At 38.7% G+C, this 26,168-nt stretch overlaps 1 protein-coding gene across 2 annotated transcripts; it reads right to left on the bottom strand.

Annotated features, from left to right (window-relative positions):
- Positions 1-260: 260 nt before the first annotated feature.
- Positions 261-24,887, bottom strand: CHFR (checkpoint with forkhead and ring finger domains). Of its 2 annotated transcripts, XM_040602592.1 has the most exons (18): positions 24,770-24,887; positions 24,214-24,361; positions 22,052-22,151; positions 15,295-15,404; positions 12,976-13,035; positions 12,614-12,826; positions 11,412-11,627; positions 10,680-10,836; positions 10,281-10,435; positions 9,564-9,726; positions 8,514-8,656; positions 7,965-8,084; positions 7,568-7,651; positions 6,765-6,835; positions 5,690-5,777; positions 5,404-5,511; positions 4,353-4,425; positions 261-1,980 (listed from the first exon to the last, which is right to left on the bottom strand). In XM_040602592.1, exons 2-18 carry the CDS (start codon positions 24,347-24,349, stop codon positions 1,938-1,940), a joined length of 2,040 nt encoding a protein of 679 aa, XP_040458526.1. In that variant the 5' UTR covers positions 24,350-24,361; positions 24,770-24,887; the 3' UTR covers positions 261-1,937. The 2 variants fall into 2 exon arrangements, with proteins under 2 accessions (XP_040458526.1, XP_040458537.1); XM_040602603.1 differs by lacking the exons at positions 15,295-15,404; positions 24,770-24,887 and having other exon boundaries at positions 24,214-24,325.
- Between the last annotated feature and the right edge of the window lie 1,281 nt (positions 24,888-26,168).

Raw genomic sequence — 26,168 nt, 5'->3', positions numbered from 1 at the left:
AAGCCCATCTGGGGTGTGGGAAGTGGTGAATGAGAATGCAAAGCACATTTCTGCATATAATGTGCAAAGGCTTGATCTCCACAACTGCACTCAATTTGCTACATGCACAGCCAGAGATGAAAATGAGATCAAAAACAACTGGGAATGGTTGTCCTGAGAAGATACAATAACCATTAAAAAAAAAAAAAAATCAAAACATAAAATACAAATACAGAAGCAACAGAACATTATTAATAATACTAAAAGACAGAAACACACTGTTGTTGTTAAAAGAAGTTTCAAGTATTATTCCAGATCCAATTTCAATCCTACTCACAGGAGAAAATGCCCAGAGATTAAGAAGAGAAGTCCACACCAAAGTGTATTTTTAATAGCATACGGGCATGGTCAACAGACCCATCCTTGCGACAGCTATTTTAAAAAATAAAAATCTAAACAGAAATACATCATTCTAATTAGCATTCATATTAAGATGTGCATTACTGGAAATAGTTGTTTAATTCACTGACACCAGTAGACACGATGTGCTGCATCATTTGTGCTCCATTATATCACAAGATATTGTGTGCACACTTTTTAACATCAAAGTATAAATCCTCCTCACAAAATAAGGCATATTTAAAAACATGGTATCTACAGAGGTAACTTGGTATGCTTTCTTCTCATTCTGTTTCGCTCTTCTAGCTATGATGAAAAAGAAAAATTGGTCCCAGTTGAGGTTTGCCAACATTAGCTACCAGATTATGAAGAAACAGATCAGATCAATTTGTGTGAGTGGGTGGTCGTGTTGGGATTTTTTCTTTTTTGTAAATGATGCTTGGGGCATTTTCTGAAGGAGCTCTGCAGAAGGCATGAAAATAAAATCTACGTTTATGTCAGTGACACCAATGTTCCCCTTCATCATCCCTATTCCTACTCAGAAATGCCTCCATATTGCTACAATTTGTCCAAACTGAATTATTTTCTGTAAGATTGTTCCTTCCAGTAAAGCTGCTATATTCTGTTTTAAATTATAGCTTTTTCTACATTTTCACCAGTGTATGCATGCTAAAGAACAGCTGCATGGCAGAGGTACATATTTAGCATATGGTATCAAACCAAGAAAGAAATACAAAAAATGAACCAGTGTGTCCTACTGGCTGCTCTATCTCAAAAGCACTGTTTGGTCTCCTGATATAAAACACTACAGAAGTAATATTAGCAGAAGTCTCTTCTGCTTCAAGTACTACCCCAACTTTGAATTTGATTTTCAAATTTTTGTGCAATTATTTTTGTAATTTAATGTGAATGAAAACATCAACACAACTAAACTAAGAAAAGAAACTGTAACTACTTCCACTATAACACGGCACATATGGAAGAAACTTTAAGTTGAAACAGCTGTTTAATGGACGGATTATTTTTTTTAAAGTGAATATTAATGTGGTTTCTAGCCCAAATGCAATGGGTAGCGACAAAATATCAGACTACCGCAAAATGCAGTTACAAATATACACTGACAATTTCCTTCTTAAATATTAATGGCTCTTGAAATATCCATCAGATACTTTTACAAAACATTTCTATTTTAAGTCTAAGGATTTTTCTTAGTTTCTTCACAAGTAGTGCAAATACACTCCTTATTCTTAGGTCTTCCCAAGATATGGCTGGTTTTTGTGTGTGTGATTCCCGTTTGTGTTCTTCACTGAAGTGATACAGGGACACTGTAGTCATGAGAACGGAATGCAATGCTTGCTGGACTTTCTTTGAAAAAAAAGTAATAATCTACCTTATTCATGTACAGTTGTAAAATTCTACAAATTAAAAAGTTCACACCAGATTATCTGATGCAAAAGTTACTGACTCCCTGCTATGGGGAACAGAGAAGATCCCCTGAAACCTTAAACTGTACAAGCAGTGTAACAGGTTTTTGTCCCCTCTCTACAGACTACAAGTATTCAGTTCTTGAATCGTGTTTGTTCACAAATGTGATTGAATTTCCTGAAATAAAAAAACCAAAAAGTATTAAAATGTAACAAAGTTCCCAGAAGTCAGTCAACAACAAAAAAATGTCAGCACCTTTCACAGAGTATTTTAAATGTTAAACAGTCTAAAGCAGAGTATTAACACACCAGCATCTCTGTTTTTCAGAACCTGTTTAGATCATACTCTACTACCATGTTATCTGTAGCAGGATTTTCAACATCTCTCCTGCCTAACCCTTGTCAGTTTTATTATGCACACAGAAAACCTGTTATTAAAAGCAATTCTCTGTAATTCTGCATACTTCAAACCCAGAAGGCAATTAAAACAGGAATCAGCGAACTAATTTTGCCCTGTGAGACATTAGTAATTTTTAGAAGACAGCAGTACATGAGTCATCAGAAATTAGAATTAACCAGGTTAATAATACATTTCAACATAAACATGGTCTTTTACTGGCTTAGAATCTTCTTCTGGAAAGAAAAAGAATTTTTCCTCATTCTGTATATTTAGGTTTTATGGGAAAGGCAAGCCTATCTTCATGAGTCAAATAGTTAACACAATTATGTAGGAGGCACCTCCTTCCAGTTCTCAGAAACATCTCATTATTCATTGTTTTTTCTCTTACTTGTGTTACGCATCCCTCAATACGTAACTGAAACAGGAGTTGGGGTATTGAGTGTGTACATACATATACATGTGGAAGAGATGATGTGAGACCATAAATTTTCTCCCTCTTGCTGAATTAGAACAAAGATTAGAAAGAAACCTTGCTTACATAACCAAACTACTTAGCAAAACAATTTAGCTCAATAATAAAAAAAAAAAAGTAATAAGACATTTTAGGAGTGGTATGACAGAATTGTTTGCTTTTATGAATTTTAGGAACTACACCAGCAGCCAGTAATGTTCTAGGAACAGCTATGCTTGAAAGAAAAAAGAAAAGAGAAAAAAAAAGAAAAATGCAGACGACAAAAAGGACACACACACCCCCCCCCCCCCGAGTCATTTCTGCTCTAGATGGAATTATCCACCACAATATGAACAAAGACAACTGTTCGGTACTTTGATACTGAATTAACTCTTTAACATTGCAAAACAAAATCTCCCCTGGAAACATAGACAGTCCTGTAATGTGAAGTTACAGACAGCAGTGGTACTTTGACTTACATCTCCAACTTAAATCCCGAATTATTTTACAAATTTTACAAAACAACTTCCAAAAGAGACTGAGCATGAATATTTTACAAGTCTTTTTTACAATCTGCCTGCCTGAGCTCTACAGACTGGTTATTTTCAACCCAAGTACCTGAAATATTAAAGGAATTTATGCCAAGTGTGTATGTTCATTGCAGATTTAGAAAGTTACTGCAGAACCTACTATTCATTAAAGCCATTTCTCAATAAGGTGTAACAGCTCCTCCATCTTAAATTGCACTGAGAATTTAGAGAACTGCTCTTAAAGCAAGAAGCATTTTTATAAGCTCCCTGGAATCAGTTAGCTCTTAGGTAGATAATTTTTGTTTTGTTTTACAAGTCTTTATTATTTGTCTTACAAGTCTTTAGTATTTGTCTTATCACACATGCATCTTTTCATAAGAATGAAATTGCATTGGGTATCAGTGGGGTGATTTTTTTTTTTTTAAATCAAGGACCTTGATTTATTTTGGATGGACATTTCTCATGAATGACCAGATACCAGGAGTCCATGTCCCATAGATGTATCAGAACACTTGTAAAGTAGAGGGTTAATCTCTTTTCAGACTCAGTATTTGATTTTCATCATATGCCAGATTGCTTGGGTCAGAGGTATAAATAAGGCCTAGAAAATCCTCCAAAACATGAGGAACTGCTAAGCCACAGCAGGTTTCTAATGTTACACGTTCCAAACTTCTCTTGCTTCTCTTGTTGCGAACTATTCCCACCAATTTATCCCTTTAAAGTATGTTGCACTTCACTAGAAAAGTCTGTTGCAGTTTCAAGTGGAAATCACACAGGGCTAATTATTGTATATACAGCGTTCAGCAGCACCCAGACACAAGCAAATGAGAAACTGCTTCAGTGGCAGAAGAACAGGAATGAAGGGGGAGTTGGGGGTGGAAAAACGAGACTCAAGAAGTGTCAGCAATGGGTTGCGTCAATTTGTAAGTGCTAGTGGTGCCCTTCTGATAAGCACAAAGGGCTCATCTCAAAGTTGCATTAAAACCAAAAATAACAAAACCACCCCAAAACTCACCCAATGTTGCCTATGCTGCAACAGTGTTACTCATGCAATTTCTGGCACTTTCAAAGGTTGGGCTTTTTTTGGTGGTTTTATCTTTGTTGGGTTTTGTTTGTTTGTTTTTTTAAAAAACAAAACCGAAAACCACTTTCTAAATTGTTTAACTTACATGGCATGATGTGCTTTGACCTGAGTTCGACAGTTGCGCCCCCAGTAGCAATCAGGACGTGATGTGACAGTCACTAGAAAAAGAGGAAATTAAATACTATGTTTATTACAAAAGTCATTAAATAGGGTGGTGTAGATTAAGTCACTGCTAACAGCAGTTACTCATCAAAGCAGGCTTTGCAGAGCAACAAAACACGACTGGCAAGAAATGACTGTAAAATATATTGGTTTACCTTTCTAGAAACAAAGCAAACAATGAAGGACAAAAAATTAATTCTGAATATCAGGCTAACATAAACTTATGATGAAAGGATTTGGTTCTCAGTGCTGTCAAGTGAAATTTTACCATTTAGTTTAATAAAGCTGGACTTTACAGTTTAAGACAGTGGGTATATGTCTAGATATGTTTCCATACGAAAGAAAAATGGATTAATTTGCATAGAGTTTGTTGGTTTCCCCCCACTTTATACATGCATTATAACTCAGCTGCCCAGCAGGCAATGTTACACTAAAATGAAAACCAATACTAAGGAGAAACAAGGTAGACGCATGGTCTCTCTTTATGCACAGCAGCAGCAGCGTTCTCAACAGTTAAAGATAGGGAAGCTGTTGCTAACAACAGGAACTAGAGGGACAAAAGCCACATTTGAAAGTACACTGTTGGAAGAGCTTCTGTTCCCGACAGATTTAGGACTGAAGGAGGCACAGTTGCTTGCATGTTATTTTATATTAAACCTGTAAATGCAAACAGATTTACAATTAATTTATGAAAACATTCTCCTTTCTAGGTAAGAGCTGGTAAAAAGTGAAATTGTTCAGGAGGTGCATAATTTTATGTATTTAAATGGGAAAATAAATTAAATTACAGCAAGTTCCTGTTGACTTAACTCTGGATTTTACTGAATTCCTCTTTTCGAGAAGTAAAGCAATTGGCATATTATATCTTGCAAAGAGATTTGCACTGGGCTGCACGAAGGTGCTAAAAAATCAAGGATAAAACTGACTGTAACACTAAATATCTTTTCCCCTTTACTGGGCGAAGCAATTCCCACCTGGCAATTCAGCAACAGGAATATTCTGCCTGTACTGGTAGGCAAGTTCTCGAAAGCTGCGAAGGCCACAACAGTAGCAAAGCACTGTGTTCCCAGTAACTCTGTAATCTGGGGAGAAAACCAGTTTGTACATAATGTCAATATATAATAACATTATAGGGCTTGAGAAATCAGATTTAACAAAAATGTCATGATAGTACTGGTTATGTACACAAAACTTCAAACCTCTTGATAAAATTACTGAGTCATATATAAAGAGTTATACATGAACATACATATCACATACCTGACAACATAAAAACTCCTCTTTGAAGAGCTAAAAGACTTTCGTTTAACATATTTTTCCACGTCAAACCCCTGGATGCCAGGTAATCCTGAAAAGACAAATTTCAGAGTTTAATCTAGAAATACGTCCATCATTACAGAGTAACCAACCCATTTACTCTCAAATATTTCCAAATTTAGATCTAACTAGGTTTTAAAAATGGGATGATGATGATTATAAGTAAAAACTAAAATATATTTAACTTAATTAGCATGATACTTTCAGATCACCAATAAAACCTTCCACTCAGTATCTTTTTTTCAGAAGATCCCTGCTTTTGCCTAAAGAATGCAAATCGATTCTTTTCACACTCTCATTTACCTTAAATCAAGATTTCACCCAGTTTACCTAATATAGATAACCCATTATGGTTACCATTATGGTATGGGGAAAAATATTCTCCATACAACTTAGCATGAAATTTAACTTGTCTAAGAACAAATATTTAACAAGCTGTGTTTTCCTAATATTTTTTTAGTGAATTATTTTTCTCTTAATTAATATTTTGAATGTTACACTTTAGATTGTAGAAACTGGCTTCCCTAACAAATACTTTATACTAGTATAATTCCTTTATGATTTAAGAACCAAACATATCTGAATTCTATAGTGTGTCTATCAGTTGTTTAAACTGAAATTCAGAAGTTATGTCTAGAATTTAGGCCTTCTTGGCACCTGTCAGACATACATGTTAAACGTTGGGATTGCATGAAAGTGGTTGTTGTTGTTGTTAACTTGGGTGGTATGGGAATAGCCAATACTAAATGGAATGCACCTCTAGAATATGATGCCCAGAGACTGAAAGAGTTAAATTACCCCCCCAAAATACTCCCAATCTAGACACAGTAACTGTAACTTTGGTCCAGCTGAACATCTGGGGCTCATTAAATTTGCCGTTTAGAATCAGGTGCTGCAAGTGACATAATGCTGCCACTGTAACTGTTAGGCAGCACATCACTATCATTTCATGAGTAAGTACATCTTAAAATTTGTACATTTATTATTACACATCATGCATAATGACTTTTAAACATACCTTGAGGATATCTGACTCGTAGTGGTTGTTATTTAGGACTCCATCTAAACACTTATCACCAAGATTTATTTCTAATCAGAACAAGAAGAAAAGTTACTATTTCTTTCCCCAGCCCCATGCCCCTAGCACGTTTTTGAAGGTTCTTCTGTTTCCTGAAATAACGCGCACAAACTTGCGTGAGCACCAAGTAAATGACTGCATTCAACATATACTAAATCATGGGATATGTAGGTTCCCATGGCAATCCAAGGCAAGATACTGAGATTTTACAATTTTACCTTTAGTCCACAAACACTACTACTAAGCTGCACAAATTAACAGTGCTATTAAAGCATATTCGATTATCTGCAAACTGCAGCAAGTAATGTCAACTGTTCTAATTTATTAAAAAGATGTATCTAAAACGTTCTGAAAGGTTCTGAAATCTGAGTTTCAGAAGTCTGCGTGTTTAAGAGGGTAACGTCCTTTTCCAATCGGTTAACATCAGATGTTCAGTGCTCTTGCACTGATTTATACAACTAGGCTGAAATACACCGTAATTCTTTTTATAAGGGAAAACATTGTGCTCAACAAGCTTAGTTTTCAGGCCCAATATGGTATGAAGACAAGTTTTTAACTCCTCTCAGAGTTAAGACACATACCACTCAAGAATTTTTAATGTTTTTGATGTGAGGACATAGCCTTTGTTTCCTTCTGCACAACTGTGCTACAAACTATTATTTCTTAAATTACCTAAAGTTCAAGACAGACAGACATTATTGCAAAGTGAACAGGCTCATAAGAAATAGATTATTCCACAATACCACAGAATGGTGCCAAACAGCCAAAACATGCCATCCGAGTGCAGCCCCAGTATAAGTGACAGAAGGGTTGCAGACAAACTGTACCTGTAAAATAACAAAGAAAATCCCTGTAAGGACCTGCATACAATGAAAGTCAACAGTTATTTTCCTTATAAATCAGTAGCAATACAGCCCTTATAAACTTGATTAAAAAGAAGTACAACTTTCTCATTTAAAATATATTCTCTAGAAAAATAATAAATTTTGTAAAGGAAGAATCTTTCATGCTGTCACTACAAGAGTCCAGATAAGAACATTGAAATAAAGAAATTTCAAACTAAACTTAAGTTTAATAAAAAATAAAGAGAGCTTTATTTCTGTAACCAAGATTGGGGAAAAAAAAAAAAAAAGTACGCACATTGCTGAGGAGCAACATGAGGATTCTGTTCACGCTCTGCTCTTCGGTCAGGCATTGGTTGAAAGCAGCAGGTGCATATTACATGACTTCCTTGAGCAGGACATACATATTCCTGGACAGCTAGATGAGTTACAAACAGGAGGGGAAAAAAAAAAAAAAAAAAAGGTAGACTGAACAATGTACACAATTGCAATCTGGGCAAGGAATCGTAGTGAATATTAGCAACATAAAAATCTGAAAGTAACAAGCAAGCAGTATTGTTTTTATAAAGATCAAGAGAGCGCAGAAAAATGGCATTTGGCCTTCTAAACTATGTACACGTGTAAAATATTTCAATATGTAGAACAGCTTAAGAACTAACAAGCATTAGCAGTCTGTTTTGGAAAACTACAGAAAAAACATGGTCAAATCTCATGTTACCTGCAAAGCACCTATGTGAAGTGGCGTTACTCTTGCAGTACTATGAGAGTAAGCTTGCTTAATTCATAACGGGTGTATTAGTTATAGTATTTTGGTATCACACTACTGAGAAGATTTCATGACACTGACCTGCAGGGAAGTTGGCAGATGTAGATGGCGCATCTCCCAGTGCTTGCATTCCTCCTGCTTCTGTCTCTTGGCCTGTGCCAGGCAGAGTTGGAACAGAGTGTCTTCGATACCCTGGGCACTGCCTGCATACTATATATGGTTGACTGAAAGAGTAAAATAAGGTCATACGAAATCACACCCAACAGATGCAAATATAACTCATATCCCTGTGCTAGACAAGGTTGGTCATACTTTCAAACTTTAAGTTTGGAAATTCTTCATCCAGTAACATATGGAAGTTTACATAACTCAGTACCTCACAGTTTTGAGGACTGCTGGAGTTGTAAGATAAAAACTTCGTAACTCATAGTATTCCCCAAGTAGTTTGGGGAAAAAAAAAAAAAAGTGCAGCGTGACTAGAAGAAAGAGGAACAAAGAAAGAGGAACAAGAAAGAGGAACAAAGCTGGAATAATTATCTACACAAAGAGTTCTTCTGTTTCCCTCTAGACGTACAGTAAAAAAACATTTGCTGCTGGAAATAAAGACGAGATATTTCGGTGCCTGGGAATCCCTAAGCCAAGCATCAGCTGCTTCAGTACCATAAACCTGGTGAAAGCAGCATTCCAGACACATAAGCAAGCACAATCATCACAGCTCATAGGGTCATGGACTGTTTATCTCCTGACAAGATCTTAGCTAGGACCCTGTTTTCTCTAAAGCAACAGCCAATATGTAATTTGAAAAGATAATTTCACATTATCTCACATGAAGCTGTTGCACAACTCAGGATAGAACTGTTGGTCATAAAGTGAATCTTGCTGGACTTCTAGGAACTCCTGATTTTAATTATTTTTTGTTGACTGCTCAAGGTTCAGTAGGATCACCAGCAGAATTGCCAAGATAATTACTTTAAGGACAAGCTTACCTGAAGACAAAAATAAGAATAATTCTGGCAATGATCATGGGAACACTATCAGCAGTAACAGTGTTTCTGAAGCTAGCTCAGTTTGTCAGTTTGTGCATTCAAACATAAGTAAATCTAATTCAGTGTACAACTTAAATAGACATACCTGATATCTGAAGATTCACTATCTACATCTGACAATTCCAATAAATCTTCAGAACTTCCTTCCTCATCTGAAAAAGATCTCCGCACCTTGGGCTGCAACATGTCTTGAGTAATTTTGTTTCTAGCATCCATGCTACGTACATCATCTTCATTACGACATTTATCTGGCATGAGAACCAAATTTGAAATTTCAAGACAAAAGAACACCTCAATATCCCTTATCTCCACTCTACTTTATTAACACTGTTATGATTATTGTGTTTTCGTTTCCATAAAACTTATTTTTGGGTAACAGAGTTCTAGAAGATCTTAGTTAAATTCCCCTCTCTGTTAATGGAAGTGTAGTATCAGGCAACTTAGGTTCTGTTTTCAAGAGGCCATGATCAAAGTTAATTAAATCCATATTCAAATATATTTTTCAAAAGTATTTGAATTTAGATGGCCTAATCAGTCAGTGTGACCTATTTGATAAAGCTGATATCCTTCTCATGATTAAGTAGCAAAATAAATTTAAGAATTCTTAGCATACTCAGTTATAGCATTAAATCACCCTTGGTATTTGAAACATTACAAGATACGCTGTCATATTAAATGCATTTATTCTCTTACAGCCATGTCAGAGAAAACAGGAATTTAATAGACAACAATTTGTGCATGTATCAATTACGCAGCTTGTGTGAAATACATCAGATTCTGTTACACACACTGTTCAACTTGCCTGGATGCTGAATCAGATAAGCTTCAACCAAGTTGTTCAATATGTGATTTTTACAAATACGTTCCACCGGACAACGACAAGTTGGACACAGAGAAGATCTTTCCATCCATCCTGAGTAGCAGGCAGCACAAAAAGTATGCATACAAGGCTGCAAGCTGGAAAATACAAACGTGAAAACAATGAAAGAAATGGAGTCAAAACACAAATCTTTCATTTTTCAGACACAATTATAACACTCAAACTCTTTAGCATTGATATGACCACATAGTTTTGGGGGGTGGGGTGGAAGGGGACTCAAAAGGGCTTGTGAAAACCCTAAATATCCTGGCCTTCTGAAACAGTTGTCGCTGAACTTCTTATATTATTACCACGATTAGAGCTTTTGTCAATCATACATACCTTACGCAGTCATGCAGCAGTTCTTGGCAGATAATGCAAGTTAATGTTTCTTCCATCTTATCCGGTTTCACATTTGATGTTTTTGCATCTTCAGATCCAATTTTAATTACACATTCACTTGGAGCTGCTGGTGAAAGATTTGGACAAGCATCTTCATCTACAAAGACAGAAGATTCCACAGTATGTCGTTTTTGAAGCTTTTTAAAATTTGGTTTTATTTAAGTGTTAAAAAAAGACCAGAAATATATACACTGATTCACTGTTCACTGGCAATGGTCCCACTGAAGGTTCTTGTTTTACATGTGACAGCTTCTGCTACTGGAGACATTATTTCTACTGGACCAGAAATCAACTCAATAGGAGAAAACTGAAGAAGAACTGATGACAGCTGACGTGATGCAACTTGGGGGAGAGGGTGTGGCAGAATGAGAGGGAAATGTCACTTTTCTTATTTAACAAACATAAAATAACATTGTGAGGAGGAAAAGTTACTTATCCCCTACTAACATAACCTTTTGAGACCTTCTAGGTTTGACGTGTGTGCATTTTGGATTTATTTCACATTAATAAATAAAAAAAGCACAGATCCTTAAGTTTCTGTTAATCTCACTGAGTTTCTATGAAAAACAGACATAACTTTAAGTTTCTAATAAAGTTTTTAAACTAACTTTCAACAATAACATTGAAATAAAAGCGTGCAGGGAAGATTGCACAATACTGTAGTATACTAGCCTCCTTTTAGTTTCTTCTTAGCAGGTTCCAAACCTTCCTCCTCCCCTGTTGTCTGAGAATCTGATTCTGCTTTTTCTCTGTCGGTGATTTCTGAAGGGATTGCGGAAGTTTCAGTATTTGTATCCAGCTTTTCATGTTCATCATGCAGTGCTCTTAGACACTCAGATTCTAAGACTGGGAAAGCAGGCACAGGAGGGAAAACTGAGGATTGTGATCCTGCAAAATAAAAACAGAAACGTGAACATAACTGCATACAGATATGGGACATGTGAAAACAAGAAGGTAATCAAACACTGATGATGCACACACAACAATCCAAACATCTGAACAGGAAAAAGTGGAGCAAAAAAGCAATGTCTGCATAAATATACTAAATGCATTCTAAGCTAATCTAATTGGAAGACCTGGGAGAAAACAAGTTATTAGTTGTGTAACCCTACTTAAAATTCCCATTCCTCTTTCAATTGTAGAGTATTTATTCATAAGGCTATTATCCATACCAGGTCTTCCTGACAAAGATGTCAGACAGAGGATTTATGCAATACTGATCATATGTAACAGGTCAGAATCACAGCAGAGGGCAAAACTTTGTTTTCATAGGAGCATGTTTAAAGTCCCAATGAACTGTTGACAAATGCCATCTTCTAGATAGCCATTCTTGTTTCAGTTCTATTTTAAGACTTACACAGCATTATGGTATTACATTTGCCAACATAATGCAAGATACTAGACTAGGGACGCATGTGGTGTGTTTCATCCTTGGAGTTCTAAGCAAGGGAAAGGGGACGGGTGACTGGCAGCAGTAACAGCAACAATTAAGAGTAGTTTCTTGGAGTGACTGCATAAACACAAGCACTCATACCTACTTACTTTCTTATATGCACCACATAGATTTGCTAAGTTTTAACCAGTGCTCCACTACAAAACCATATTGTAAAGATAGAACAGTTTGGGATTTGCATGCATTTTCTGCTCCTCTGAGCATAAGCAATTCTCACAATTGCCTTACTCATCCACCAGGATTTACCCTGCCTGCTCATAGGGAAAAAGTTAAAATGCACATATCCACCTGGTATTTTCACTAGAACTTTACAAAACAAACGCTAAAGACCCAGACAGGGATAAGAGATAAATCTGTTAAAATTCATCTGCAGTAACAGATGATGGGATATCAAACTCTAAATACTTGACACAATTCTTACCAGACGTAGAAGGATTATCCTGCTGAACAGATGCAGACTCAATAAGAGAGGTAGAAGAAGCATTAAAGAGGTTAGATGTAGAAGTAGATGGCTGTGGTTCCTCATAGCAAGACTGAGTAACTGATGGCGATGAGGTAATTTGGGTCTCATCATTACTTCTTCCTGTACTTGAGGTATCTTTGGTCACATGGCATTGGTTTTCTACATTAACTTCTACAGTTGGAAGGGGGAAAAGCAAAGAAAAAACTGTGACAGTCGCCACATCACGGCTTCAAATTTCCAAGGAATCAAACTCTCTCAAGAGGGTTAAATTAGTCACTGGAGCTTAGCTCCTCTTCAAGGATCTTGAATTATTTCCTTACCTACTGGTTCTTGAGTTGCATCATGTTTTGTGTTTAAGGATTCATAAAGATAAGCAACATCTGAAAAAGATTAAAAAAAAATATTGATCAGAACCCATAAACAAAAATTCACTAAGCTTAATCTCACATAAACAACTTCCATTCACAAGTGGCTGCCTCCCCAAAGTATCTGACAATGGAAGAGGCAAAGGAAGGGTCACCTCTATAGTACAATGTTAATACTCCTATTTAGGAGGCAATTAGGAACAGCACAGCAAGATTGTTTCTTCTCAGGAAACCAGGCAGAGCAGCTTTTGTTTGAAGTTTAACTTGTGCCAGCCATAGAACTGGAGGCTTAATAATTTCTTAAACTTAAAATCTGCTCCGTGTCAGAACAAACTGTATTTTTACTGATACTTGAATGATAGTTCTTCGAAGAAGGTTATTATTTCTGAGCTCACTTCTCAACGTCTTCAATCAATTTTATTTCGTTTCTTTGTAAGATAGATGAACTCTCAAAAATACAGATTAAGACATGCCATAAGGTTCATCCAGAGACTAATTGTATTTATTAATAAATCCAACAGGATCATATTCCTTTCCTCTCCGTCTTACTCCAACCTAATGCTGTTCCAAAGATTCCTCTAACGCTACTTCTTTTCATCTCCAGTCACCTAGAAGCAAGTAAGACTCTCTTCATCCGTAGCAACCCTTTTTCTGATCAAAAGTTAGAGTACTGTCTCCTTTGGAACTACTCAGAATAGCCAAGTAAGCATGCCCAATCTAAACTCTCTCTATCTTTGAAGATGGAGAAGCTGAAAAAGCAAAACTGGAGGCTTGGCAGTTCAGATACTTGTTAACCCAAATAGAAATCAGCGATTCAGTTCATTACAAAGTACCCAGAACATTCGCAAAATCCTCCAAGTAGCACTGATTGCAATAGTATCATCTTAGAAAAGATCTGTGAGATAAACAAGCCATACAGACAGACAAATATAGCTTATCACTGCTTCTTGCAACAATTACATCAGACAGCATAAATACCATGCTCTAAACATACCTAATACTACACTCTCCCATCTCCCAGTACATCCAATTATCTTCACAATAATAGGGGAGCTTATGACTATACAAAGCCTGTCCACCTTAAAGTTCCGCTTCAGAGCTATCAAGTACAGTAATGAGAACGAACATTTCAAATGTCTCTTTCATCAAAAGTCGTTCCCAGGAAGTGAGTGCTCTCTACTAGAGTTTAAATATTACAACACTTCACACTTATTAGAAGAATTGCATGCTAACGGACAGAGCAGTCCGTTGGGCCACAACAATACATATATAAAAAGAGCTTGTCCATTCTCTCTCTCCCCCTCGTTTATCAAAGTTGAACTCCATCTGTTATTTTGCAATAATGAGTAACTAAATTCTTTCTGTAAATTTTTTCAGCCAGCATTGGATTTAATCATCCTGTATAACTGAATGAAATGGTATGAAATGAAAATTCTGCCGCCTGAATAGTTATTTCCAAATCATTCATGAATATCTTTAAGACAGACGACACAGATCATTAATGAGATCATTCATTAATTTTGTTCCATTGCAAAAACTGAGCACTTACATCTGGACCTTTGTCCCTGACTTCTACCAAGTTAACACATGAAAGAACATTACTTCCTGCTCAACAGTAGCTTGGTTTATTAAAAATCTTTAAGGAAGGATGCAAATAATGTAAAAAAAACAAACACCAAACAAAAAACAAAACCAAAAAATCCCCGATTATGTTATTTCAATTGCATCACCCTGAAAGGAATTCCTGAAAAGAATTCTAGGCATGTGAGGCATGATTCTTCTTTAAGACCATGCAAATATCATTCCAGGTTTACTAATTCTACTTTCACTATAGGGCTTTCCCCGTCTTCCCACTCCATTTTGTCTCTTCCCTCTTTTAAAAGAAAAAAATCACCAATGCAAAACCCTTTTGCAGCCTTTCCTTCTGGTGCCAAAAATTGCTTCAATTTGATACACGAAGTATCACTAACTATCCCAGAAATGTGACTTCTAAAAGAAACATCGGGTATGTGATCAGGTCGTCATTAGTTACCATTCCATGCATTAGTTCCTCCAAAATTACTTCCAGGAACATTTTAATTTCAGACAGTTGCTCAGACTTGTCACTGTAAAAAGTGGCACATCCATGACTTCCTCTAGAGAGACTCATTTTTAAACATTAGCAAATTATTTGCCTTAAAATTGAGTAATTCTGTTTTAATTGTACTGATATTTCTTTTCTCTCATAACTCAAAATGTTACTAAGCATGCCATTTAAAAATACCATTTACTCACTGTTCTCTGGCTCATTTTTTCTGTAAACAACATAGATCACATCCCCAGTCTGTAAAGGGTATGTCTGCTTCTTAACCACTTTCAGTTTATTAATTACTGTTCCATTAGTACTGTAAAGAGAAAGAGAAGATAACTTACCACAAATGTTTTCATAATTAGAAGGAAGAGAAAACACAAGATACTTTTGATGAAGAAAAACTATTGACTCATAAAAAAGTCCAGAAACAAATAACAAATTTCTCCCAAAGACAGAAGTACAGAGCTACTAGGACTTCAAAGCTCTCCTTTGTAGTTACTGGTAAAGAGATGGTAGCTGACAAACAGATAGACAGACAAAAGATCCCTGACCTTTGGCCAGTGTCTCAGAACACTTAGATTATTGCTTCTGTATGATAATGTCCACCTTTTAAGTATAAAACAGGAAAGGACAATAGAAGTCCTATTCAAAAAGTTCAAGGTTACATTTTTGCAATTAACACTGGGAACCTCCTAAGACTTTCTGGGACAATGCAACTTTTCTTGTACAGTCAGGGATGACATGCAGCATTAATTTTTCTCCTCTTGCTTCAAATAGTAAAAAAACTAAAATTCTGAGGTTAGTTGGACTGTTTGTAACTCAAAAGTGAGAAGTCAGTAAGGTGGAAAACCAGTTATACATAATTAAAAGATGAGTTGGAATGAATTATTTTGATATTGATAAAAATTCCAAGATTCATGGAAGAAAATAAATTGGGGGAAGAGGAAAATGCAGAGCATTGCTGATTAATGGAGGTATCTCCTTCACTATGGGTGATGTTTTATACACAAGCTATTAGTGTTTTGTAACTGAGTCAGGTTGTTCAAGTACTGAATAAGTCCAGCTCTGTTGCAATAAGCCTCTTTCAGGGCTGCAGCATTCTAGCATTTCAGACTTGTGCCATTCAAAATCTCAGCAATTAGTACCAAATATAAATGAAAATCTGCTTTTTCCCCTCAGCAGAGCATGCCGCTGCATGAAGTAACAGCAAACCTCTGCTGCCACCTCCCGGAGGCCACCACTTGTGCCCAGGACACAACACAGCCTTCCCTCAAACAGCCCACTTTCTCTCTAGAGTCTAGAAAGGGATGGTTATTTTAGAAATAAGCGCCTTTCCTTCTTGTAATTTTTCTCATAAAAAGCATCCTGGGAAAATTTCCTGTCATTAGTAACATGCACAGAGAAAGAAAACTAGAACTTCATACTGGTGACCTTTTTGGACAGAGTCAAAAGCATTACATCAAAAAGTCAAAAGGAAAAGCAAGCCCTTTTGAATCACTACAGCAAGTCCATCAACGTATCGTTCTTGCTCTCACCTCTGCAACTGCTTTCCCTATCTATATGGTTTAATCAACTAATCCAACATAAATAACAAAATACAAAAAAATAAAAATGCTACTTAAACATCAAGAAACAAACAAAAATCTTTGGGTCACATTGGTATTTGCTCAATTAAAGAATCTTCAAGCTTCTCCTATAAACAAGAACACTATTTAAAGCTTGCCTTTTTACCTCAGGCATATAGATAATGACTAACTTGAAACACATAAGCACGAAAGAACCAGCAGAACAGAGACGTCATTAAGAGAATGTCAAAATTTAGCAATTCAGAGGAAAAAACAATTTTGGTCAGTCATATTATGGTCATTTTATGAAGCTGTTCTGTCCCAACTGCCAAGTTCCAAGATGGCTATAAGGGCAGTAACTCAAGTGAGGTATTCTTTGAAAAAGGGAAAAACCCAGAATCATCATACATCTAGTAACTACTCAAGCTTGGTCTCACAAGATAAGCTGCAGAAATAGATACCCAAGACCCTAATTGTCAAGTTGACTACAAATAGCCACATCTTTTCAGTTCTGCACAGTTATACAGACTTCAGTGAGAGCTGACTGATGAATTACTTGGCATCCATGGACCTAAATGAAGTAGGAATAAACTGATACCACTTAACACAGAAAACCATAAGTTTTTCTTAAATCCATTAGCAAACTGAAGCCAATAATCAAAGAGGAAAAAAAGTTAGGCATTTAACAGATACGGTGACATAACAGGTTAGTGTTGTGGGTATTTTTTAACCAGACACACATGATAAATTCTGACATTTGTACGTTCCTCTGATGTTTCCAATTAAAGTAGGGTCCCCATAAAGTAAGTTAAAAGTACAGTGAGAATCCCAAACATGAAGGCCATTCATTAGGACTTAATATTGAATTGATACCAACTGGCTGTATAATTTTTGAGGTGCAGAAAAACAGTGCTATCAGATATAAATTGTCTGTGTTGTAACACGATGTACAAAATGTCCCAATGTCACTTTTCTGAAGAGTGGAAGAAAAAAAAAGTCAGGCCTTGACTCATTTCCAATATGGTCGATGACCCTACAGTTTGATTAATGAATCATATATTACCTTTACTTTCCAATCCCAACTGCTGTGCAGAATTGATGTGAATAGCTACATTTCACTCAGAACAGACTTACTTTTGAAGTGAGTGAATGATCTATGTGTTTTAAGATACTCTGGTATACTTCCTAGAAAAATGCTGGTCTGTTACTTTTTAGAAATCACTAGCATCCATCCAGGAAAAGAATGTAATTTATGGTAAAGCTTCTCGGTTAACAGTTTTAACAGTTATCTGCTATTTAAATGCATATTATCCCAAAAACACTGTAAACAGAAGTGAGTTTTGAATGCTATTAAGTTACAGAATCCCTCCTGTACTGTATCATCCTCCATTCTTTTAATGTTCACAGAAATAATTTTCACTGGTAGGGTCCAGAGAATTTAGTAACAAAAAGGACACCAGCACCAGCTGAAGATCAGCCTCCGATTTACCCATGGAAAGGGAATATCTGCTTGCCTGTCACATGAATATCAGCCTTGTGTAAATAATTTCCTGCTCTGAAACATCACTTACTCCTTAGAATCCCTAAAAAACATTATGTAGAAGACAACAAGAGGAGGTCTTTAAAAAATCACCTTAGTTGCATTTAAAATTTAGTTTTAAAATTGGAGAATCTTACAATTGCTTTTACTTAGGGCAAGCCAACTACTGCCTCCACTGTGTTGGGTCAGCTTGTATAATTTGTTTTCTTTCAAGCAGTATAAAGCAACTAGTCCATGGTTTGGAAAATTGAGCCGAAACACACCCCAAAAAAGGGCAAGTCTGTGAATATTTTATTGTACTATTTGCTAACTCTTGGCTTTTGTCACATCCAAACTTCTATTTACTCAATAATTTTGAGTTATCTACACATTTGCTTCCACCTGAAAATTTATGGTAATTCTTCCCAAAAGTAAATCCAAGAACTCACTATGCTACCAGGGAAATAAAAAAACCCAATGTTAGCTGTCTACACATATCTGATTATATTCTTTGGTTTAGCTACAATACAGAAACAAAGTCCACTCAGTTCAGCTGTCCCACACTAGCTGCCTCCTTCAATGCATTCCTCTTCACCAGAAAAATCTGAGCTTGACCACAGCAATGTTTCCAAACTATTTTCCACTTTGGAGAAGAAAAAGCTGACACTGCAGTATTTTTCTGGGACTCTGGACATCTGTACTGCCAACTGAAACATTCAAAAATTTTCTTTCGGCCTGCACGATTTTTTGGAGTTCATCTGGTATTTGGCACAGACATTGGAAGACCCAGAAGAACAGTCTTCTGCAAGTAGTTGTATCAACCATTTAGTCTCTTGATTCAGCAAACAGTAACCACACTTCATACTGACTCACAGGCAAGCAGAACACTTAAAAGAATCTTAATCTTTTTTGAGAGATACATAGAAGCGTAACATGTATAAGCAGCTAATTGGTAGTAGTCCACAGGTGCAGCCCTTCTATTACACTACCACTGTAACAAGCCGCACCTTTTCATGAATATATCATATAGAAAATGAACTTTAATTTGGCTTTGCTAGTTTTCTGCTGGCTGCACCTTCTGCCTTGGGGGAGGTGGGAGGTAGGGAAAAAAAAAAAAAGCAGCAATGTTTCTGCATCACTCACCATTTCTCTAGCTTGTATTATCAGGACATCAGTCTAAACCAACTCTACCAGCTACATGCAACTGAAACTAGGGATGGTTTCTCAAGCTTAGATTTACGGCTACACTCTTGAGACTGCCATGGTAGGCAAACATGGCCTGGTTTGTCACTTGAAGCATCTTGAACTTTGGGATAACATTGGAGAATGACAATTATAAGCAATTTCCTAGCTGAACATGATATTTTTCCCTAACATTCAGCATTCCATTCCACAGCTTCTGGGAGTATAAGCCTCCCAGGGACTGATCCAAGGACCTATCCTGGTTATTTTCTCTAGCTATAACGTAGAAGTGGAGAGGAAATACAATCTCAACAAGCTGGCAGGGGCAGACCTGGGCTGCCTCAATGTCATGACATTTAACAAGGACAAACCCCAAGTTCTACACCTAGGATGGAAAAACCACCTGCAAGAGTACAGGCTAGAGACCAACCAGCGAGGATTCTTGGTGGATCTTATGACTAAGCATAAGATCACACTCCTTGGACTTATGCCTAGACTTAAGCCAGCAGCATGCCCTGGCAGTGATTAAGGTCTACAGCACACTTGGCTGTATTAACAGGGGTGTAGTCAGAAACTCAAGTGAAGTGATTATTTGAATATGAAGTGATTCCAGTTTACTGGGAACTCATTAGTCCACACTAAAATATTACATCTAGTTCTGGATCACCTAGTACAAAGAAGATCTGAACAAACTCAAGTAAGTCCAGCAGGTAGCCACTGACATGGCCAGAGGGCTGCAGCACAAGACCTATGAGCTAAGGGAACTGGGTTTGTTTTGCCTGGGAGAAGGAGGCCTGGTCAGCAGGGGACCCAATAGCAGCCTTCCAGTACTTACGAGAAAGTTACCAAGACGACAGAGATAAGTTCTTTACTGAGGTGACAAAGGTCATATATTGAAACTAGGAAGATTCAAATGGATGCAAGATCTGGAATAAGGGCCCTGATAGCCTACAGAATCTCTGTCCTTGGAGGTTTTCGAGACCTGACTAAGGAAAGCCTGAACAACCTAGTCCAAACCCGCTGGTGGTCAATCTTTCACAGAGTTTGAACAAAGTGACCTCCTGAGGTCTCTTCCAACCTGAATAATTCTGTATGTTCTATTTTACTTGAGGAAATAAAAAGAAATTCAAAGCTCATGTAAATACCTGGGAGTTCCTCACCCTCAAAAAAGACTCCTTTTAATATCAACATACCTACTAACTGATGAAGAGACAGAAAAGGAACAGAGGTGCCAAAATTCTGCTGAAAGAAAAACATCAACTGAAGCTCATACATTCTGCCAGTGCCCCTCTAGAATGTGCACACCACTCAGACAGTTCAAAGGTTTTCCAAAATATTCTGGGGGGGATTTTTGCCAAAAGCTCAGCAGGTGTTTGATACTAACCCTACCAGAACAATATATTTGCCTTCTGGTATGTTGGAATAGGAATTCGGCATGATAACCTTCAAAACCTCAAACATGAAATTTCCCCTTTATGTACATACATGAATGTATTTTGAAGTGCCTTCTTCATCTTTGGGTAAAATGCTTTCCAGACATGAGAAATTGGGGGGAGCTGGCAGAAAAGTGTTATTTGTTTCTCTACTGACTGCAATAACCTGGCAGAAAAAGAATGTGGTTTACAGAAACATTTTAAAATGTCATGCATGGAGTTCTTGAAATCTAATAAACCAGAAGCTTTTGGTAATCTTAGACACAAAAAAAAAACTGTCAAAAATTAAGCAGATGAAAATTTGAAGAAGGTTACAGTCTCCTCCTAAGAAATATTCTTGCATTCAAATTCCCATCTCAAATTTTATAAAGGAAACTAGAAAACAAACTAAAATCCATTGGAAACTACCCAGAACCCCTGCAGTGCTATCTGTATTCCCACAGTAGCCTTAGAGTTCTATAGGAAATAGCCTCACCAGTATAGCAAGTTCACTGGCCTTCAGTATATGTAGTACATAATTAAACTTCATATACTAGAAGTAGTTCCACTACTTAGCGTTTTAACACTAGTTCCAGTGAAGTATGTGCTTCTATCTTTCTATGTTGAAGACCTTTAGTTCTCACACCCCCGACTTAACACAGAAACACCAGAAAATAAAATAATTATTATGGTTTAAAAAAAAGAAAAAAACCCTGAAGTATCAATAGTAGAAATCTGGCAAACACCTTATATTATTAAATTAGAATGAATAGGCTTTAATCTCCATCTGATATGCCCACCACAATTGCTAGACTACTACAGTACTTATGCTATATGGGCTACAGATATTCTGAATACCAGAAAGATGTATAACAGGTACAGATTTTTACTCCACATCTATTCCATGCTTTGAGATCACCACTGCAGGTATTTTCTTCCCTACTTAAGTGCCTGAAATGAAGCATACTTGTGCTTAGAGTTTTTCAGAATGCTGGCATCACTTTTTTCACAAGTCTAAAGAAATATGCTACAAAACTACTACGTCAACAGCATTTTTCATCCAGTAGACTATGAATTACTTTGTAGAGGAAAAAAAGTGTTTAGAAAGAGCCACTGCCACCCACCACCCCAACCTAAAATGAAAAAGCAGGGGGGGGGGGTGTAAGAAAAAAAAAAAAAAAAAAAAAAAGAGGATTTACCACTGATGCATTGAGCAATACACAAGATTTTACTTCACAGACTATAAAAAAAGGTAAGTGTAGAAGTTCATAGAAGAACCAACCTTGTATCTTCCAATGACACTTGACCAGATTCTTCATCTACTATGATTTTACAGTGATCTCCAGACACCAACTTGTTGCCAGGGAAAGATAAGTCACAACCTAAAAAAAAAAAAAAAAAAATTTCCAGTGTGCTTAAAAATACACATTACACAGACAGATCAGCATTCTACATGGCTATAAATGCACAACAAAATGACTCATGTACATCTGCAATAGTTCAAAACTTCTACTGGTATACAGGCAGCAACACAGTCTAGTATGTGATACATAAATACAAGTGGTGAGATAGCCCCTTGTGCTGATATAAGCTTGTTTCAACCACTTCAAGATGTTTTAGTTCCCTTATTCCCGCTGCAATCCTAGACCTTACAGATGGAAATCAAATCACAATGACTTGTTCTAGAGTGGTACAGAGATAAATTTACACGTACTTGAAGCTCAATCTAAATCCTAGAGGCATACACCACTGAGCATCCAGCTCTTTTTCCACATCAGTGTAATATTGTTTCATCGGATTTAACTTCTGCTTGATTCTGGTATATTGGGGGAAAGTAGTAGGAACCAATGGTTAATAAATAAGAGTATCACTGTTCTACCTTTAAGTCTTCTTCTTTTGATTGTTTTTACATAGGAGAATTTTCCTCATCTCTGCTGACAGCACTATTACATTAATAAAGCTGAAAGGGCATTAAAAATCCTGGACTAAGATTTAGGGATATGCAGAAGTGTAATGACAATGTTGACATGACAGAAACCTTCCTACCTATGATGCCAGGGCTCTGAGCAAATCTACTGGTTTTACTTCATTTTAACATTGAATGTTCAAGGGAACGCTCAAGGTTCCCCACTAACCTCTCTCGCAAATGACTCAAAGCACTTGCTTACACAAAAGTTATAATTAACAAACATGCTTCACTTCTACCTATTCACACTATGGGTGCACTCTATCTATCTCAGTCTGCAAGCAACTTATCCAGAAGTAAACTAGTAGCCACTACCATGCTGGCAACAGTTTATCACTAGTCTACTACTACTCAAGAAGCAATCAACAGCTACAGAGTTAACTGTTGCCACAAAACTTGTCATGCTTGGAAGCCCACTGAAAGTAAGTAGGCTAAATTTTATTCAGGAACATGCCAACATTTCCATTCTATTCTGTGGAGCTAGACATACACATGGGAGCAGGAAGGACAAAATGCTGTCAATCAGCATTTCTAAAACTCCTCATGATTTTCTAAGTAATACTTATGACCCAAAGCTTGATACTCTTGTAACCGCTCATTCTATTAATCCATTAAAAAACAGTTATGGAAGCAACAGAACATGCAAAAATTCATCTGTTTTCTGCAAGATAATCCTCAATTAGACTCAGTTTGAAGAATTTACCTACAGCTTAGATAATGATAAGCAATCTAAACGTAAACAAGCAACACATTTTTCCTACAACACATTACCTGAATTCGTCATAAAACTGGGGTTTGACCATTTACAGAATGTGACTGGTCAGTCAAATAGCTTGAACTGATGAACAGGAAACTAAAAATTAGTGGTGTCAGGGTAAAGTAAAAAAATTAAAATATTGCAATGATTATTTTAAATAGTAAGCATGAAAACTTTTAAAATAAAAGGCAAGTAGTAAAAGCCCTAGACTCTGGGAATAACACTTTCAAATTCACTCTCAGAGCAACTTTCAGTACTTGCTGGCAATCTTTATGCGGCCAGAAGAATTAAGGGCTCTATGTGGGCGTTTTCTTTTCTGTGAAGTACAAGCATTTTGCATTGCAGTTCCAATTTATTTTAACCACAGAAACAAAATGAGAATGTAAACAGGACTGATACACAGAAACTCTTCTAAATCAACAATCGATTTTCTTGTTTGTACAAACTCTTACAGACAACCTGAAAGGCATATTCACTTTTAAACGTGCATGTATCACAAGTTGGTAAAAAAGAAAACATCAGTGTAAAACTTTCTCATCACAGAACACAGAGCCAAGAGGTAAATTAGGAATAAGGGATGGCCTGGCAAGCGACTCCAGCAGCTGAAAGCACCAAACCCAACTAGTTCCAGTCCAACATCCAATTTTAAAGGCCTGGAGGGGGGAATCGCTGCTGTCCCCCGGCCACCGCCCTGCGCCAGCGCAGCGTGTCCCTGTCCCACCTTTCTTCCGACCAATTGTCCATTCTCTTTTCAGCAGCAAGACGTGCGGCTCTGCCTCATCAGCACCCAGCCGGATCAGCTTCCCCCAGGGCTGCTGCTGCTGCTGGCTCTGCTCGCCTCCTTCCGAGTGCTCCATTTGGATTCACATCTGACAAAAACAAAGCGAACCCAAACCCCATCACACAGCACCCGGCGGGGAGAGGGCCCGCTCGGAGCCGGCAGCCCCCTCCCCCTCACGGGGCCGGGCCCTGCGCGCCGTAGCCCCCTACTCCCCTGGGGCTCCCCCGGCCTCTGCCCTGCCCGCTTCCTTTTGTGTGGAGTCGCAGAGCCCTCCCCCTAGGCCACTCGGCACCCCGCTGCCAGCCCACCCGCTTCTCCTCGCCCCCACCCCACGGGCCGCTCCCTGCCAGAGGGGGAGCGGGCTGGGGCGGCCTTGCCCCCTCCCTCCCTCCCTCCCCTCACTTCTCTCCCCGGCGGCGGAGGAGGGCGGCCAGCCCGCCGCCTCCGCCCGCCCCCCTCCGGCCCGGCGCCCCCTCCCCCCGGCGCCAGCCCTTACACCCAGTCCCGCGGCCGAGGCGGCTCCTGTCAACAGACATTGCCACCATCAGCTGATCAGGACTGGGCAGGGCCAGGCCTGCCATTGGAGGCGGCGCACGGCGGCCATAGGGAACGCACCGGGGAAGAGGCGGGTCTTCCGGCCTCCGCCACCGAGCCACGCAAGCTAGAGCGCCGCATTTCCCGGCGAGGCCGCGCCGAGCCGCCCTACATAGGGAAAAAGAGTGCTGTAACGAGGCCTGGGCGCCGGAGGCGCCTCGGCGGACATGTTGGGTACGGGCCGGCTCACCAGCGGGACAAGGCGCTCCCCGCCATCTTTGTTGCGGGCCGGTCGAGCGCCTCATAGCGAGTTGCGCGTGCCGGCCGCCGGCTGAGGTCGTTTAATCGGTCACATACAGGGAAAACTTATTGTCGTTTAACTCTGCGACGTTGAAGAGTTATTAGTTTGCAAGCAGCGGCTAAATAAAAACACATACTTGCTGTTCCAGGGACATGCTTTAGCAAGAAAGCTCCCGCCACGCTGAGGCAGGATCAGTGCCTGTGGGTGGCTAGTTGGCACCCGGAGCGGGCAGCCCCAGCTGTAATCAGAAGGCTCTTACAAACCAAAACCTGCAGTTACTGGGGCCAGAAGAGAGCAGTGGAGCTTTCTGCACCTTAAGAATGGTCAGTTTACTCTTTGTGCCCCACCAACCACCTCATTTCAATATCCTCTTCTACAATACACAGAAACTAGCTAAAAAAAACCCCACAAAACCAAACACCATCACCCCCCCCAAACCCAAAACAGCAACAAACCCCCTGAAACTGCAAGTGGAAAGATCTCATCAGTTCCCAAATGGCAGCCCCATCTCCTGTGGCCCTGCACTGGCAGGGCCCGTGCTCCCAGCCTCTGAGGGGCCATCATGCTTGCCCTTGCTTCCCTGGTTCCCCACTTGGTCTTCTCACTGCCATCTCACTGGGAGCCACCTCAGAGCACCAAAATAACTGAAAACAAATCACCTCTCCCTTGCTTTCATCCTGCTCCCCCCTTAGGCCGGTGTGAGGTGTGAAGTCCCGTGGAGCGGTCCCATCCCCCCATCACGTGCTCCATGCTGCCTTTGCCCGCCTCCGCACCACCTCATGGCAAGCTCTTCTCAGGTGGTGTTCACCTCATGGCCAGCTCACCTCAGGCTGCCTTCGCCCACCTCCATGCTGCCTCACAGCCAGCTCTCCTCAGGCAGCCATCGCCTCATGGCCAGCTCACCTCAGGCTGCCTTCGCCTGCCTCCATGCCGCCTCACGGCCAGCTCTCCTCAGGCAGCCATCGCCCACCTCCATGCCGCCTCACGGCCAGCTCTCCTCAGGCAGCCATCGCCCCACAGCCAGCTCACCTCAGGCAACCATCGCCCACCTCTGTGCCAC

The sequence above is a fragment of the Falco naumanni genome, chromosome 1, assembly GCF_017639655.2.
Source record: "Falco naumanni isolate bFalNau1 chromosome 1, bFalNau1.pat, whole genome shotgun sequence".
Lineage (NCBI taxonomy): Eukaryota > Metazoa > Chordata > Aves > Falconiformes > Falconidae > Falco > Falco naumanni.
Note: the sequence above shows the minus strand (reverse complement) of the source record. Positions and strands in the feature narration are given on the sequence as shown.